General features: G+C 42.1%; 1 protein-coding gene across 14 annotated transcripts in view; it reads right to left on the bottom strand.

The window, feature by feature from the left end:
* The window catches only part of DOCK3 (dedicator of cytokinesis 3), a 585,316-nt gene that overhangs the window by 56,118 nt on the left and 513,769 nt on the right, over nucleotides 1–15,429 (bottom strand). For 12 of the 14 annotated variants that reach the window (XM_073352483.1, XM_073352491.1, XM_073352484.1 and 9 more), the window contains 6 exons: nucleotides 14,530–14,615; nucleotides 13,043–13,069; nucleotides 12,827–12,922; nucleotides 8,703–8,763; nucleotides 7,730–7,823; nucleotides 6,652–6,800 (listed from right to left, as the gene is read on the bottom strand). In XM_073352483.1, coding sequence (XP_073208584.1) covers nucleotides 6,652–6,800; nucleotides 7,730–7,823; nucleotides 8,703–8,763; nucleotides 12,827–12,922; nucleotides 13,043–13,069; nucleotides 14,530–14,615 — 513 coding nt within the window. The remainder of the gene's footprint in view (nucleotides 1–6,651; nucleotides 6,801–7,729; nucleotides 7,824–8,702; nucleotides 8,764–12,826; nucleotides 12,923–13,042; nucleotides 13,070–14,529; nucleotides 14,616–15,429) is intronic. The other 2 variants (XM_073352485.1, XM_073352490.1) reach the window with 1 other exon arrangement.

Here is a 15,429-nt window from a genome sequence, read left to right as displayed (position 1 = left end):
CCCTTGCACTGGAGCACCAGGTGTATAGTGCACAGGACAGACCTGTGGACACTGCTGATTAAAGCATCTGGTCAAGAGTGCACAAGTGCATACACATCCTATGGTGGAGCACCCATAGGGACAATAACTTGAAAGACAGAACTTGCACAGGAATTGGACCTATACTGTTGAACTCATTGCCAAGGGACAGAACTATGACTGCTAACCTCAGTATGTTCAGAACTAAATGCAAAACTCATTTCTTCACCTTAGCCTTCCCTCATTGAGTTTTTCATACAGTATATCCACTGCCTCACAATGAAATTCTGGTGACTATTCAAATTTTTACTCCCACAGGCAGGAAAGAAAAGAGAGAAAGATTTTTTTGTTACTTCTTTTAAACTTTGGGAGATGCTCTGATACTACGATGATGAGGGCTTCATAAGTTGATGTCTCTCAGCCCTTGTCTATCTTGCCTATTTAGATTATAAGCTCTTTGGGCAGGGATTGCTTCTCATTGCTGGACTAACAACTACAGATAGTTAGATACTTCAATTGTTGCACATAGGAGAATACTACATTGAGAGCAACATTAATGTAAATATGGCAGTCAGAATCTGACCCTACCATTTTTTTAATAGTAACTAAGACTATGTCTACACTGCAATAAAACATCTGCAGCTAGCCACTGTCAGGTGACTTGGGCTTGTGGTGCGGGGATATAAAATTGCAGTATTAATATTCGGGTCTGAGTTGGAGCCCAGGCTCTGTGACCCTGCAAGGGGGAAGGGTCTCAGAGCCTGGGCTCCAGCCCGAGACCAGATATGTACACTGCAATTTTATAGCCCTTCAGCCTGAGCCCCTTGGGCTCAAGTCTGCTGACATGGGTCAGCCACAGGTGTTTTATTGCAGAGCAGACATTTCCTAAAATACCAGTAGTAATGCATTTGGATAACATTTTTCTTGTTATATGCACCTTTATTTAAAAAATGAACCTCCACACCACTTGATACAGTATATCATACCTCTCTTTATAAAGCCCTCCTAAATGTCTCCTCTACCATTTCTGGTCTCTCACCCTCAATACCACGGAAGACCTCTTTATAATACAACATGACGATTCTCCAAACAGGTTTATAGTAAGGGAGCACTATAGACACTTATATTTAGTTTCTTTTCAGTTCTCAAATAGATGATACATTCATTATATCCTTTTATTTAGGAAGTTTTAACAGGTTTACAAATCATTGTCATGTAAACAACAGAAACAAAACATTAGTTGTCACAAAACTGAGAGATGCTATATCTTTTATTTGAAGAAGCTCAAAACATGGTAAGTGAGACCTCAGGAACATTTAGAAAAGACAGCACAAATCCAAGAATTAAAAAAACAAAAATAACCATCCTAAATTTCTCCAGCTTCTGTGAATGGCAAAAACTAATATAAGATTCTTTGCATCAGCTTTTTCAGGGTCTTTTTTGGTTGTTCTGGTAATATCTATAGCTTTATTTTTGGTTGTTCTGGTAATATCTATAGCTTTAAATGATGAAAATCTTTTGCACTGAGGACATGAGTTATATTTAGATAGTCAATAACACAACAGGAAACCAGTTGCTTGGGTGCTCAGCATATCACTCAGGCTTTATGATCTCATATTAATAGCATCTTTGCTGTGGGTTTCCAATTCAAATGAACTGATACATTCTTATAGGCCAAAAATTTCTTTTTCAAACATTACGTGGTTAAGGGTTTATATTTGCAATCCAAATGGCATTTATTTTTTATTTATCACACAAACATTTTTAAACTTCAATGTATGGACCCTTCGCCTCCTCAGATATTCTGGATTTATCTAAAAGAACAGACAGAAAAATGAATTCTAAAGTAGTTGGAAAGGAGTCAGAGTCATTTTCTGACTTCAGAGATGCAGAGATACAACTGGGATGTTACGACTGAAGCTTAATGAATGTCTAATGTCTACTTTTAGGTGGAGGGTGAGAAAACCTGGATTTGTGCTGGAATTGGCCCAACTTGATGATCACTTTAGATAAGCTATTACCAGCAGGAGAGTGAGTTTGTGTGTGTATGGGGGTGGGGGGGGGGTGAGAAAACCTGGATTTGTGCTGGAAATGGCCCACCTTGATTATCATGCACATTGTAGGGAGAGTGGTCACTTTGGATAAGCTATTACCAGCAGGAGAGTGAGTTTGTGTGTGTGGTTTTTGGAGGGGGGTGAGGGAGTGAGAGAACCTGGATTTGTGCAGGAAATGGCCCACCTTGATTATCATACACATTGTGAAGAGAGTGGTCACTTTGGATGGGCTATTGCCAGCAGGAGAGTGAGTTTGGGGGGGGGGGGGGAGGGCGGAGGGTGAGAAAACCTGGATTTGTGCTGGAAATGGCCCAACTTGATGATCACTTTAGATAAGCTATTACCAGCAGGACAGTGGGGTGGGAGGAGGTATTGTTTCATGGTCTCTATGTATATAATGTCTTCTGCAGTTTCCACGGTATGCATCCGATGAAGTGAGCTGTAGCTCACGAAAGCTCATGCTCAAATAAATTGGTTAGTCTCTAAGGTGCCACAAGTACTCCTTTTCTTTTTGCGAATACAGACTAACACGGCTGTTACTCTGAAACCTACTTTTAGATAGAGGACAGTGAAAAAATGGAAGCTATTCTTTTGACCTGACCCTATAGATGTCTTCCCCTCCTGCTTCCATGTTCCTTTTTTTCCTGTGATCTGAATGCTATTATAATGGTATCTCTGTTTTCATTATTTCTACCAGCTCTGTCAAATGTACTTTGATATTACACCTGTCATCCTAAATCAAGCTCTCTCTTTTGGTTAGATTTCAACACGGATATATTCTACTGTACTGGGTGAACATTTTGTAGCTACAAATTGAGATACAAGGGAGGAAAACTCCAGGATATGACTACTGTCTCCATCTTTTACAGAATAAAGAAAGGGAGAAGGAGAGTGTAGATTTGAAAAGGATAGAGAGAGAATAAACAGACAAGTGAAGTGTGGTGCTGTAATTCCAATCAAAGATTCCGTCACACATGGAAGTGATCCTTGAAACATTAGATCCCCTTGATTAAAATCTATGACTTAAATGAGACCCATCTGTAATTTTATATAATACATAGATCTGAGTTCTAGCTGTAAGCCCTGTGCAAGTTTCTGTCCTCTCTTTTCCCCTCTCACCATGACTTATTCATCTGTCCCTGATCCTCCACTCACCTTGTGCCTGATCCGTTTTCACCTTCTACAGACTCCTTCACTTGCTGAGCATCTCTCATCTACCCCCTTATTACAACCTTGCTCTACAGTGCCAGCAGTTCTCCACTGATTGACACCAAACACGCTCAGGAGGCACTGATAAAGAAAATCTCAAAATTCACAATTGCAACATTTATTTACATGAGCTATAGTGGATTTATGTGGCAGATTTTCAAAAGTGCTCAGCATGCACAATTGGGGGAAGATTTTCAGAAGACCTCAGAACTCAATATGCTGAGCTCTTTTGGAAACTTGGCTACTTATTTTGGTGCACAAATGTCAGCTGAGCTGCAGTTGTGGGTACTGGGCATTTGAACATGCGCTCTTTTGAAAATCTGGCTTTGTGCACCCCTGGTCAAAACAGTCAGGGAGAAGAATGTACACTGAGATGTCACAAATAGGATGGGCTTCATTAGGCTACTACATATCACTGATGATGGGGGCTAGCAGTGGACTTGATGCAAAATGCTGCTTAATTCTAAATCTCTATCAACCAAGAGAATGAATCAAATTTAGTCTGTTCCATTCACTGTCTTTAAACTAACAAAGTCTCAGTAGCTTCTAAAGTGCTGTCAATGAATATTTGGGTCTGAGAACAGCGAATAAAATCTCTTAAATCTTGATTTCCAGCATAAAGGTTACATTTCTGACCCTGGCTAACAACATACCAATTAACTGTATGTTGTTCTTCCTCAGGGAAGAACAAAAAATACAGAGAAAAGGACAAAAAATGTCTGCCAGTAAGAAGCTGGTGACTTTACTGAATTCACTTCTTCTTCCTCAAGCTCTGCTGCAACTGGAGAGGTTACAACCTGGAAGCTACTAGAATCATTGTCAAAGAATGCAGATAAGATGCAGTCAAGCCTAGATGAAGTATTTCAATACTGAGAAATAAGGCGGAATCACTAGAATTCTCATTTACTGAGAGCAAGTTGAAATCCTCAAATGTGAAAATGATACTCAAGGCATTTAATAAGATAAAATGGTGACTGAGATCCTTGAGATTTAAAAAAATCTGTTAAAACAAGGTTTTTGCACAAATTACAGATTAGACAAAGAAAATCAAGCCAGTGCCTAAAATCTTAGCACTACTGGCTTCTTGAGATACAAACCCATTAAGGACAGAGAGGAAGTGATGGAACAAAAAACATCTTTTCTGCAGCCTGGGTGCTTTAAGCCACCTTCATGCCTTTCCAATTCTGGGCAGCTCCATGGGCTGAAGTGGCTCCTGACATAACTTAGACAGTCATGTAGGGGCTGTCTAAATTATGGCAGCCTGTCCTTGGCTGCTTATGGGCAGCAGCACCACCCACAATCACTTAGTGCTATGGCCCTGCCCTGAAACACCTCTTCTGTCCTCAGCCCAGCCCTGGCATGCCCTTCTTGTCAATGGTTGCAAGGGGGTTCTCAGAAAACAGGCCACAGTTCTTGTCTTCCTCAATTTCTGTGCTGGAGGAATTCTCCCCCGGCTGTATTCAGGGGTTTTAGATCCCCTTTATGCTACTGCAGACCTTTTACACAGTGTTAAGAGGCTAGAACGGGGTGATAATCTCACCCCAAGAATATTGCTAAGGAAACCCTTATAAAGGACAGACAGAACAAATTACAGTAAGCAGCACAATAGCAGCCACTGGTTGTAGAGACAGAGAAAGGCTTCTTTTTGCAGCCCAGAAAAAAAGAGCTAACAGAAATTGATAGCTGCAAAATTCTGCTGTTCCCTGACCTGAGCCCTGCTACACAGCAATGGAAAAATGTACTGTGTCAAATGTAATGTGTCAAAAGGATTTTGCTGCTCAAGGCATTTCAGTTTTACTCCTGTTTCTAGCAAAACTAAGCTACATACTCAGGAAAAAAATACTTGTTTTGGGAGGCTAATTCAGTGATTCAGTTACTGTCTAAGGTAAAAGGAAGCAATCATACAGGAGACAACCCCATAAATGTCCATCTGGAAGAACACTAGAAGCCTAATAGTACAAGAACCAGTAGTACTTTTGTTATATTGTCTCATACGATTGATAATGTGTCAAACAAGACCTTACGAACCTTTAATAGTTACAGAATACACTATTTTATATATATGCTCTCTGTACTCTTTGCCTAATCAGGTAGTCCTGAGATACTAGCTGAAGTTGATAAATCTGTGGAATGTAGTTGGCTAAATACTGAGAATATCTGAAGCTTTATAGAGGGGGTGATAGCCAGTTTTACTACACAAGAACACTACCCTGAGAACAAAGTATTTCTTTGTTAATGTAACAAATTCCTTGTAAATACGCCACTCCCTTCCCCCAGTAAATTGAGGATAGATTTTTTCCATTATAGCTACATGCAGTACGTGTCTTTGCCAAAGAACATAGAATCATAGAATATCAGGGTTGGAAGAGACCTCAGGAGGTCACCTAGTCCAACCCCCTGCTCAAAGCAGGACCAACCCCAACTAAATCAACCAACAGCTCCTTCATTGACTGTGGCCAATGTGGGATTAATTAAATATTAATCCCATTCTCTGTATGGTGCAGTGGTGTTTGTGCTTTATGCTGCAGCCACTGCCCTCCTGGGTGAAAAAAAAAAACCCAGCAACAAAAAATCCTTAAAACTCAGGGAATTCTACTAGTCTTGCCCTATGGAGGAGTTTTTAGAGAATGGAGATAATGTAGACAAGGGGATAATCTGGTCTTTAATTTTTACAAAATTGTATAAATACCTTCTAAATCTAACCTAATGAAACCATCCTGAAGTATCATAACATAAGGGATCATAGCTCATTACATAGATCACTACAGTAGTTTTAAAATTTGTTTATTTACTGTGGGAAAGATAAGTCAAATAAGTGACATTTGCAAGTTGCTGCATTTTGTTCCGAGTCAGTGAATGGATAATGGAGTCCAATTGGAACCCCAAACCTGTGAGTAAAACAGCTGAGGTGAGGAGGATTAGTCTTTATTTTTCAGTGCCACTTAAATTCCACTGACCATTCATATTTAACCCTGCAGGTCAGAAAACAACCAAATCTTAACATGAACCACAATACATATAAATGGAAATTTTCAGAGCTTTCTACAAAGAGAGACTTTTTAGAAATGAAGCAACCGAAACTCACACAGTTCTTTATCAGTCCAGCTGATTCAGAATTTGGATAGAAGATGCAGGAAGTTGCTGGATTCGTTTTTCTGGGTCTAACTCATCTAGTCCTGAGTTTTATGTTTATCCCCACTCATTTTCTCAGCTACTCTCTAGCTACCTGCTGTTTAGTCTACAATGCTGAAAGTCCACTTAGCATAAGATTTTTTAATATACTACTTAATTGAAAAGATGGGTTGAGAGGGAAAAAAGCAAGTCAGGGAAATGGAGGGAAGATGTGGGAGGAGAGCAGTAGTTGGCATACCTTCCCTTTGTTGAAGTAGTGGATAATCTTCCGGCATAGCCCCTCCTTACGTTGCCACTCTGTCTGTGATGGGTAGTGCAGGAACTCTCGCAGAGGTCTGTCCTCCCACTGAAGTAGCTCACAGTACAGAAACAATGTAAATGCAGCCTCTGTTAGAACAGCAATCAATGAAGACTGAGTAAATTACTACAAATAAATACAATTAATGGGTTTGATTTGCATTTGGATTTGTCAAGCGAATCATGATCTGAAATTCACCTACAGAATAACCCAGTGGGGAACAAAGTGCTTGAAAACCAAGATCCCCTTCTGAAACATCTGAGAGATGGAAGCTACTTGGTCAGTGGATCAACAACTTCATGCTGCAGCATTACAAAGATGACATGTCATGGGCATTCAGTGGAAAATGTGTTGGACTCCATTCCTGTCATCTGGACAGGGAGCTAAAATGAGGGGTTTTCACAACTGCTGTCTAACTGTTACACTTTCCTGGCTTTTTGATGAACGATCTCCGAAGTGGAAAAAGCACCTTACTAATGTTTGTACTTTCCCCTTCAAAGTCATCTTTCTGACTTCCTCCAAGTTCCCCAAAGTTGTGCAGATGTATATAATTTAAAAATAGATTCTCATCTTTCAACTGAGATATAAACATAGCAACATATCAGACTGCTAATGCTTTTATAATTCATTTTTCTATAGGTTTTCTCCCTCTCTTATAAACACTTCCTGAATAGGATACATGACTAACGTGGATTCTGCCAATACCGAATATTAGCAAAGGGCTACCATCCACAAGGTCCCTTCAACACTCTTCTTCCTTGAAGTATTGTTTCAAAAATCAACCTCTTCACCTGGTTTCTTAATTTACAAACTGGTCTGTTTCTTAAATGGCATCAAAGCAAGTTGATTAGTAATATGAAAAAACAGGGCTTCTAACTCTTCTAACTGCAGTAGTTTGATCTTCACAAAAATTCCTAGAAAAGTATTTGATGAATATTCAAGGAGAATGCTGGGAGACTCAATACTTCTGGCCTGGATTCTAACAGCAGACCCTGAAGAAAGCCTCCTCATTACTAACCAGTGTAGTTCTCAGCCTGTAAGTGCATGTCACACAGCTTGTGGATGTAGCGGATATACATCTCTTCCTTGTTAATTTCAGATTTATAAAAGTTCTGAAAAAGAGTTGAAAATTAATATTCAGAAACAATCTTGAGATACTCTGTCAGTGTAAAATAACCCCCTACTTCCAGGCAGCTAATAGAAGCTGCATATAATACGAAGAAAGTGCATTAATAATATGAAAGATTGGGCCCAATACTGGATTAATTTAAACGGGTGTAAATGAGGAGTAACTCCACTAACTTCAATGAAGTTATGCTGGATTTAACATGAGTGCAAAGGAGAAAAGAATCAGGCCCATTGTATCCATACAAATATCAGTATGAGAGAGCAAGGTACAAGAGAGTGAATGCCCACAAATATGTACTGGTGATTCATTCCCTCTGCACTCTAAAAATACTACTGCCATCTCTAGAATCAACAGAAAAGGAGATGTGAGTGGGGGGTGTTTGTACAGGATGAGATTAAAGAGGAGGAATGGAAAAGGATAAAATGCCTGTAGAAATATTCTTTGCTAAGAGAGGTTTCAGAGTAACAGCCGTGTTAGTCTGTATTTGCAAAAAGAAAAGGAGTACTTGTGGCACCTTAGAGACTAACCAATTTATTTGAGCATAAGTTTTCGTGAGCTCACGAAAGCTTATGCTCAGATAAATTGGTTAGTCTCTAAGGTGCCACAAGTACTCCTTTTCTCTTTGCTAAGAGTCACACTTGCTCATCTGCTGTGCTCTCTTGCCTCCTGTCTCAATGGAACCATTTTACTACACACTACTGTAAATTCAAAATGGAAAAAGCCCTAAATTTTCAGCTGCAGGATGCTGAGACTATTAACCCTCTGCAGATCATCATACCTAAACCTTTCCATTCCAGATTAAAATACTGTGCACAGGATCATGATGTACAGGTCAATAAAATAAAAAAGAAAGTGTTCTTACCATCAGGTTAACAGTGCAGCCAATCTTCTTGTTTTCAGTTTCATCTCCTTTCATGCAGTCCCTGAAAAGAGAAACACTGTTGAGACATTTAGACTGCAAGAGTGTGTTCCTTAACTAAAGATGAAGCTGTTCTAGAATGCCAAAACAATAGTGAAGGCTAAAGTTTATTTTTAAAGCACCCCTCAAAAGAGACTCCATACAGTGTAGATCTAAAGAAGTTATTTAAGAAAGTTAGTCTTCAAATGAGCTTTATGTGTAAAGTTAATTTAGTGCCATTAAAAGGTTCTGGACTGAGTGCCTTAGAGACTGAGACCTTCCATTTACGCACACACAAGGTGCAGTATGAGCAGTGGCAGTGCCAGGTTCTTCAAAGTGCACCAACAACGTGCCACAGCCCTGATTTGGAAGAACCAGCTGTAAAGAGAGGAGTTCAATCTTCAGAGTTATTCAGACTTTGTCCTCTGCTGAGATGGTGTTGTTTATTGGCTCCCGTGCACTAGGAAAGGACTGGGATTACTTCCTAATTTTAAAGGGAACCCTGAACAGGCATCAGATGATTATGGACTATAGTCACTGGAACTAAAGACCTATTGTAGAAGTGAAAAGCATGTTGGTGCAACACACTTGACATTTTGCTACCAGATTAATTTAAATTAAAAAATTGAGGATTGTAACTGAATTGAATAAGAAAATTAATACTACAATCAATATAGTAGATCCTGTGCTGTTTTAACAGTAAATTCAATTAAAATAGATGTCCCCATATTTTACATTTTCAGAATTTTGTTTTGATGAGTAACTGCACTGCAGAAGTTGTCAGGGGAGAAAAAAACGGTTACTCACCTCTCATAACTGTTCTTTGAGATGTGTTGCTCACATCCATCCCAATTAGGTGTGTGTGCGCTGCGTGCACAGTCATCTAAAGGGACCTCAGGAGGTCATCTAGTCCAATCCCCTGCTCAAAGCAGGACCAATCCCCAACTAAATCATCCCAGCCAGGGCTTTGTCAAGCCTGACCTTAAAAACTTCTAAGGAAAGAGATTCCACCACCTCCCTAGGTAACGCATTCCAGTGTTTCACCTAGTGAAAATGTTTTTCCTAATATCCAACCTAAACCTCCCCCACTGCAACTTGAGACCATTACTCCTCGTTCTGTCATCTGCTACCACTGAGAACAGTCTAGATCCATCCTCTTTGGAACCCCCTTTCAGGTAGTTGAAAGCAGCTATCAAATCCCCCCCCTCATTCTTCTCTTCCGCAGACTAAACAATCCCAGTGCCCTCAGCCGCTCCTCATAAGTCATGTATTCCAGACCCCTAATCATTTTTGTTGCCCTCTACAGGACGTTTTCCCCCTTTTCCACATCCTTCTTGTAGTGTGGGGCCCAAAAGTGGACACAGTACTCCAGATGAGGCCTCACCAATGTCGAATAGAGGGGAATGATCACGTCCCTCGATCCGCTGGCAATGTCCCTACTTATGCATCCCAAAAAGCCATTGGCCTTCTTGGCAATAATGGCACACTGTTGACTCATATCCAGCTTCTTGTCCACTGTAACCCCTAGGTCCTTTTCTGCAGAACTGCTGCCTAGCCATTCGGTCCCTAGTCTGTAGCGGTGCATGGGATTCTTCCATCCTAAGTGCAGGACTCTGCACTTGTCCTTGTTGAACCTCATCAGATTTCTTTTGGCCCAATCCTCTAATCCTCTGTATCCTATCCCTACCCTCCAGCATATCTACCTCTCCTCCCAATGTCGACCATTAGGTCCTCCGACTCCACCACCTCCTCGCCCTGCAGACCCATGTTGCACGCCATCTTGCAAAAGAGGTCATGGTGGGCACAGCTGTCTATGGGGGGCAGTCCAGAGACAGAAGTGCTTGCAACGGCCTCATCTGGGGAGGAGGACGAAGAGGCTAATCAGGGAACAGGGTCCTCCTGCTCGTCAGAGACCTCCTGTCCTGTCTCGCTGGCTGGACCAGGTAGACCAGGGTCCTGCTCAGGAACTGGAGTGGGTTCTGTGGGCGGGGCGGAGGGTGGGGGTGGGGGTTGCGGGCACGGCACCTCCTCTGCAGTGCTAGGGGTGGGGCCACTGACAGAAGCCTCCGGCACCTGTGGTTCAAAGGTGGCCAATCGGGATCCTTTAGATTGGGTGCCCTGTGCTTGGTGGTACACCCACGGCATCCAAAATGGCCACTGTGCTGGTCCTTGCCACTGAGTAGGCCCTGGCCTTGCCCCCACCTCACAGCATCCATGACCCAACCGGTGCCGACCCTGCTCTTAGTATCTAGATCCCGTCTCCGAGTAGAAGACTGGGATCGGGACCGCAGTGGCCAGGGCAGTGCCGAGCAGAGCTGATCCTGCAAGCAGTGCTACACTGGGGAGCGGTGTTGCAATGCCGGAGAGTGGTGCTGCAAGGCTGGAGAGCAGTGCTGTGAGGTTGGAGAGCAGTGTCACGATCTGGAGCTGTGTGGGGTTGCTGAGTGGCACTGGGACTGGTGCTGGGAGTGGGACCTGCTGCGTAACGTGGATCGATGCATGGATCATCTTTGCAAACGGGAGTGCTGGCCGGTGGACCAGTGTCGCGAGTCTGAGCGGTGCTGTGATTGTAAGCGGCACCAGGACTCTGAGCAGTGCTGCAATTCTATCAGCGATGCCGAGCGATGGAGCATCGCCAGTTTGCCTCGAGACGGTGCCACTCAATGCGGTACCGAAGGCTTAGCCTTGGGTGTCTGCCAGCGTCCTTCTGCAGTGCCGCTTCAACCACTGTTGCCAGGGTGCTACACACTGATGAACTTGGCGCCAGGTATTGCCGCACTGGTGGAGGCTGTGGTCTAAGTGCTGCCTCCACAAGGAGCTGCTTGAGGCAAAAATCTCACTCCTTTTTGGTTCTGGGGCGAAACCCCTTACAAATCCTGCACCTGTCGGCTTTAGACAAGCATCGTGGGGTTACTCGTTGGTCTGGGCTTGCTGCAGGACTTGCAGGGCTTGAACCCCTCGGACTTGGGCATGTAAGCCCTCCCAAGGAAAAGCGGTCGGGATAGAGAGTAAACCCCCCAGCCCAAGTGCTAACTACTAACTACCAACTAAGAACTAACTAATAAGTACAGAGAACACAAACAAAGCTAGGGAAATGTGGTAGAACATGCTGAGCAAGTTCCAAAGACCGTCACTGTCACTAAGAAGGAACTGAGGAGGCGCCAGGTTGGCAGGGTCATATATTGAGCTCCATGAAGGCGCTACTCCAGGGGGCTCTACAGCCGACCCAATGGGCACTGCCAGGGGAAAAAACTTTCCAACAACTGTGCATGCGCACCTAATTGGAATTGATATGAGCAGTCACTCGAAGAAGAACTGGAGGTTTTGTCATGTGGGTGGGGACAACTGGGGCTTCTGGCACATGAGCACGGGAAATTATTTGAGATTGTTGAATAAACCACATTAGCCAAATGTTTTTGTTACAATGATCAGCAGCAAAACAGCTAATTATTAAACTGTTGTCTTTAAGTTCCAGAGATAACAGTCCACTGAGATGAATGGGACAGTTCACTACTGTTTCATTACATCTGTTTATGTTCTGTTCACACTTTCAAGATTTTCTTTACAACCTTTAAGGTTAGATTTTTTTTTTTAAATAAATGAAAGTTGAGATTCATGAATATAATCTGCTGCAAACTCCATGGTCACTGAGTCATGGAATACATAGGGTCCTGCTTTTAAGAAAGTCTCCCTTAGCTGAGTTAGACGGCATTGCGTTAGACTTTGATGAATCAGGGCCAAATATTCTAAGAAGAGAGCCACATTAATAACTTCCAACAGTTCTATAATCCTTTAGCCTCATCATCAAGTAAACTAAACATCAGTTTCTTCATTCTGACAATTTATCAAGAATGAACAAGAAGTAAATGAGAACGTGTGCCTCCACTATCTTAATTCAGAAACCAACAGTTCTGTGTAATGGTTGCTCTCACATTACTCCACAGCTCTGAATTAACTGATTGCTTCAAAACCAATACAAAACAGTTCTCTACACAAAAATAATTTGGTGCATTACTAATTCTGTACACCCTTCTTGCAGAATGCTAGAATACTTATACTCAGAACACTTTACTGTTGTAACTAGGTACCTGTAGTCAAGGAGACGCTCCATGAGGCGAGTAACTGATGTAACAAAAGAGACGCCAGTCTCCCGCCACGTCTCTTGTTCAATCTTCTCCAGCAGGCTGTTTGGAAATGAAGAGGCAGCATATGAGGCTTTCCTGGAAACGGTATAGATCCTGGAGAGAGCCAGGGGCAACTTTGTTTCTCTCTCATGCAGAAGACTGACAGAATTACAGTCTTACCTGGGGTAGGGCCCAAAGAGCTGGGTTCTACTCCATGCAGCATGAAGCAAAGACAAGAAAAGATGGAATTGGCAGCAAAAGGTAAAATTTCCCATCACAATGCTGCTTCAAACATAGGAAAGAGAACACTGCACGTAACAAAAATTGGTTCCCAAGCTGCTAATGGTAGCTGCTTATAGCAATGGAAAGCTATGACTGGGAAGGAGCCTAAACCCACAGTAACACATTTTATCCCCTCAGTTAAACTGTTAAATTCTGGTCTCTAATGAGCAATCCCAGTTCAACATCTTGCATCACAACTGTTATCAGAGATATCATCAGCTGCTGCAAGGGAAATACAGAACATTGTTCTTGCCAGGTAAATAAAAAGAAAAACAAATTTTCCATTATTTTCTTTTCAAAAGTATTTGCTATTTTTGCATGTACACTGATGGAGCCAAACTTTCAAAAAGTGGTTGCCATTTGTGTGCACTCAAATACAAGTGCATACTTTCTGAGTATTAACATAAAGGTGCACAGGTTATAGATTTACCTGCATACCCAAAATGATGGGTGTGCACAAGTAAATTCTATAATTTCCATGCAGAGGTGTCGGTGCACCAAAAATGCATGTAGATGTTTGTATACATCAAGCTGCATGCACATAAATGGAGACTGGATTGAGATCCTTTTGAAAATTTGCCCTGTATTCTGTTACTGATCTCAGAGGGACCACTGGATCAATTAAAGACTCAAGATTTAACTCAGTGGAGATTACAGAGTGGGTCACAATATATGCCTTCAAACCAAGATCAGCATCCACCAAGGGAGGCATTTGAAAATCAGACTTGGACACTGCTCAGCACCCGAGAACTAACCATGTGGGAGGGACAGATCTTGAGATTTCAGGTTAGCCTCCGACTATCATTATTGTTTCTTGGGTTGGAAGGGACTGGAAATGCTGTGCACTGATAGGCTTTGGAGGGAGCAGTTTCCAACCTTCAATTAATGTATGACCTTCAAGAGCAAGGTAAGCAAGGGGAGAAAATGGAGGGAAATTTTAAATGCCCCAAAACAGACTTGAACTGCTTGATTTTTTAGCTGGCCCTCTGAACAGTCTGAAGACTATGACTTCACACACTGATGTCACAAAGCTGAGCACTGGCTTGTCTAGTGTGTCTGTGATAGGAACATGGACACCACTTGGCACACTGTATACTGTAACCTATGCAACATCAATACTAGATTTTATTGCATGAAAGATACAAAAATATATTTTTATATTCTTGTCAGTGTAAAAGGGATGGCAAGCTTTTTCATAGCCCTCTCTCTGATTTGTGGCCAATGTCACAATAACCTGTTAGAAGTCCCTGTTCATTACTCTGTGTTCTGAGGGAGGCCACTTCCATTGCTGGTATTTTACAATGAATCATTACTTTGAAATTTTACCAAGCCTTCTAAAGGTGACCTTGTAACATGCAAGATGAAGGGAGAGTGGCATTGCTTACAGTAGGCTGAAGAGCTCCCTGTAGTTCTCATCTCCTTTTCCTTCTGATACCAAGCTGTCCAGCTTATCAATCAATTCAGCTTCCACCTGGATCAGGGAGAAATAATGGGTTAGAAATTAACTGTGTTTGCAGAGAAGGTAAATTTCAAAAACGTTAAGAAGGCTGAGATTGTATTTTATGGATAATTTCTTATGTTCTGCAAGTTGCCAGATTTTACGGATGGATGATTTCTGCCCTGATATAAAAAAGCATCTGAAATAAAACAGACCCCTTTCAAATCTACAAAATAATGGCTCAGCGGATTCAGTGAAACAACTGGCCTCATATGGGTCAGTGGAAGAGATGGACTACAGAGCTCAATTATCCTCTTGCTGAGCAGAGGGGTAAAATGGGCTTCCCTGTGGAGATAGGCTTTTTGTTTCTTACAGGAGTTCTTGTCATCCATTTTCTTTGTTTTTATCAATACCTAGATCTGAACTTTCTATAAATGAATGTATCAAGTAGAATCTTACCCTGTCCTACCTGTCAGCAACCGAAAAAAAAATGGTTACCTACCTTTCGTAAAAGACAGTTACCTTTTCTGTAACTGGTGTTCTTCGAGATGTATTGCCCATGTCCATTCCATATTAGGTGTGTGTGCTCACCACATGCACTGGTGCTGGAAGTTTTTCCCTCAGTAGTATCCATAGGGGATCAGCTCTGGCCCCCTCTGGAGTGGTGTCTGCATGGGGCAGTATAACGGGCACCATCGGCTCCCCCAACCCTCAGTTTCTTCTTGCCGGAAACTCCGACAGTGGGGAAGGAGGGCGGGTCATGGAATGGACATAAGCAACACATTTCGAAGAACACCTGTTACGGAAAAGGTAACTTTCTTTTCTTCGAGTGCTTCCTCATGTCCGT

This window comes from Lepidochelys kempii, chromosome 7, assembly GCF_965140265.1.
Source record: "Lepidochelys kempii isolate rLepKem1 chromosome 7, rLepKem1.hap2, whole genome shotgun sequence".
NCBI lineage: Eukaryota > Metazoa > Chordata > Testudines > Cheloniidae > Lepidochelys > Lepidochelys kempii.
Note: the sequence above shows the minus strand (reverse complement) of the source record. Positions and strands in the feature narration are given on the sequence as shown.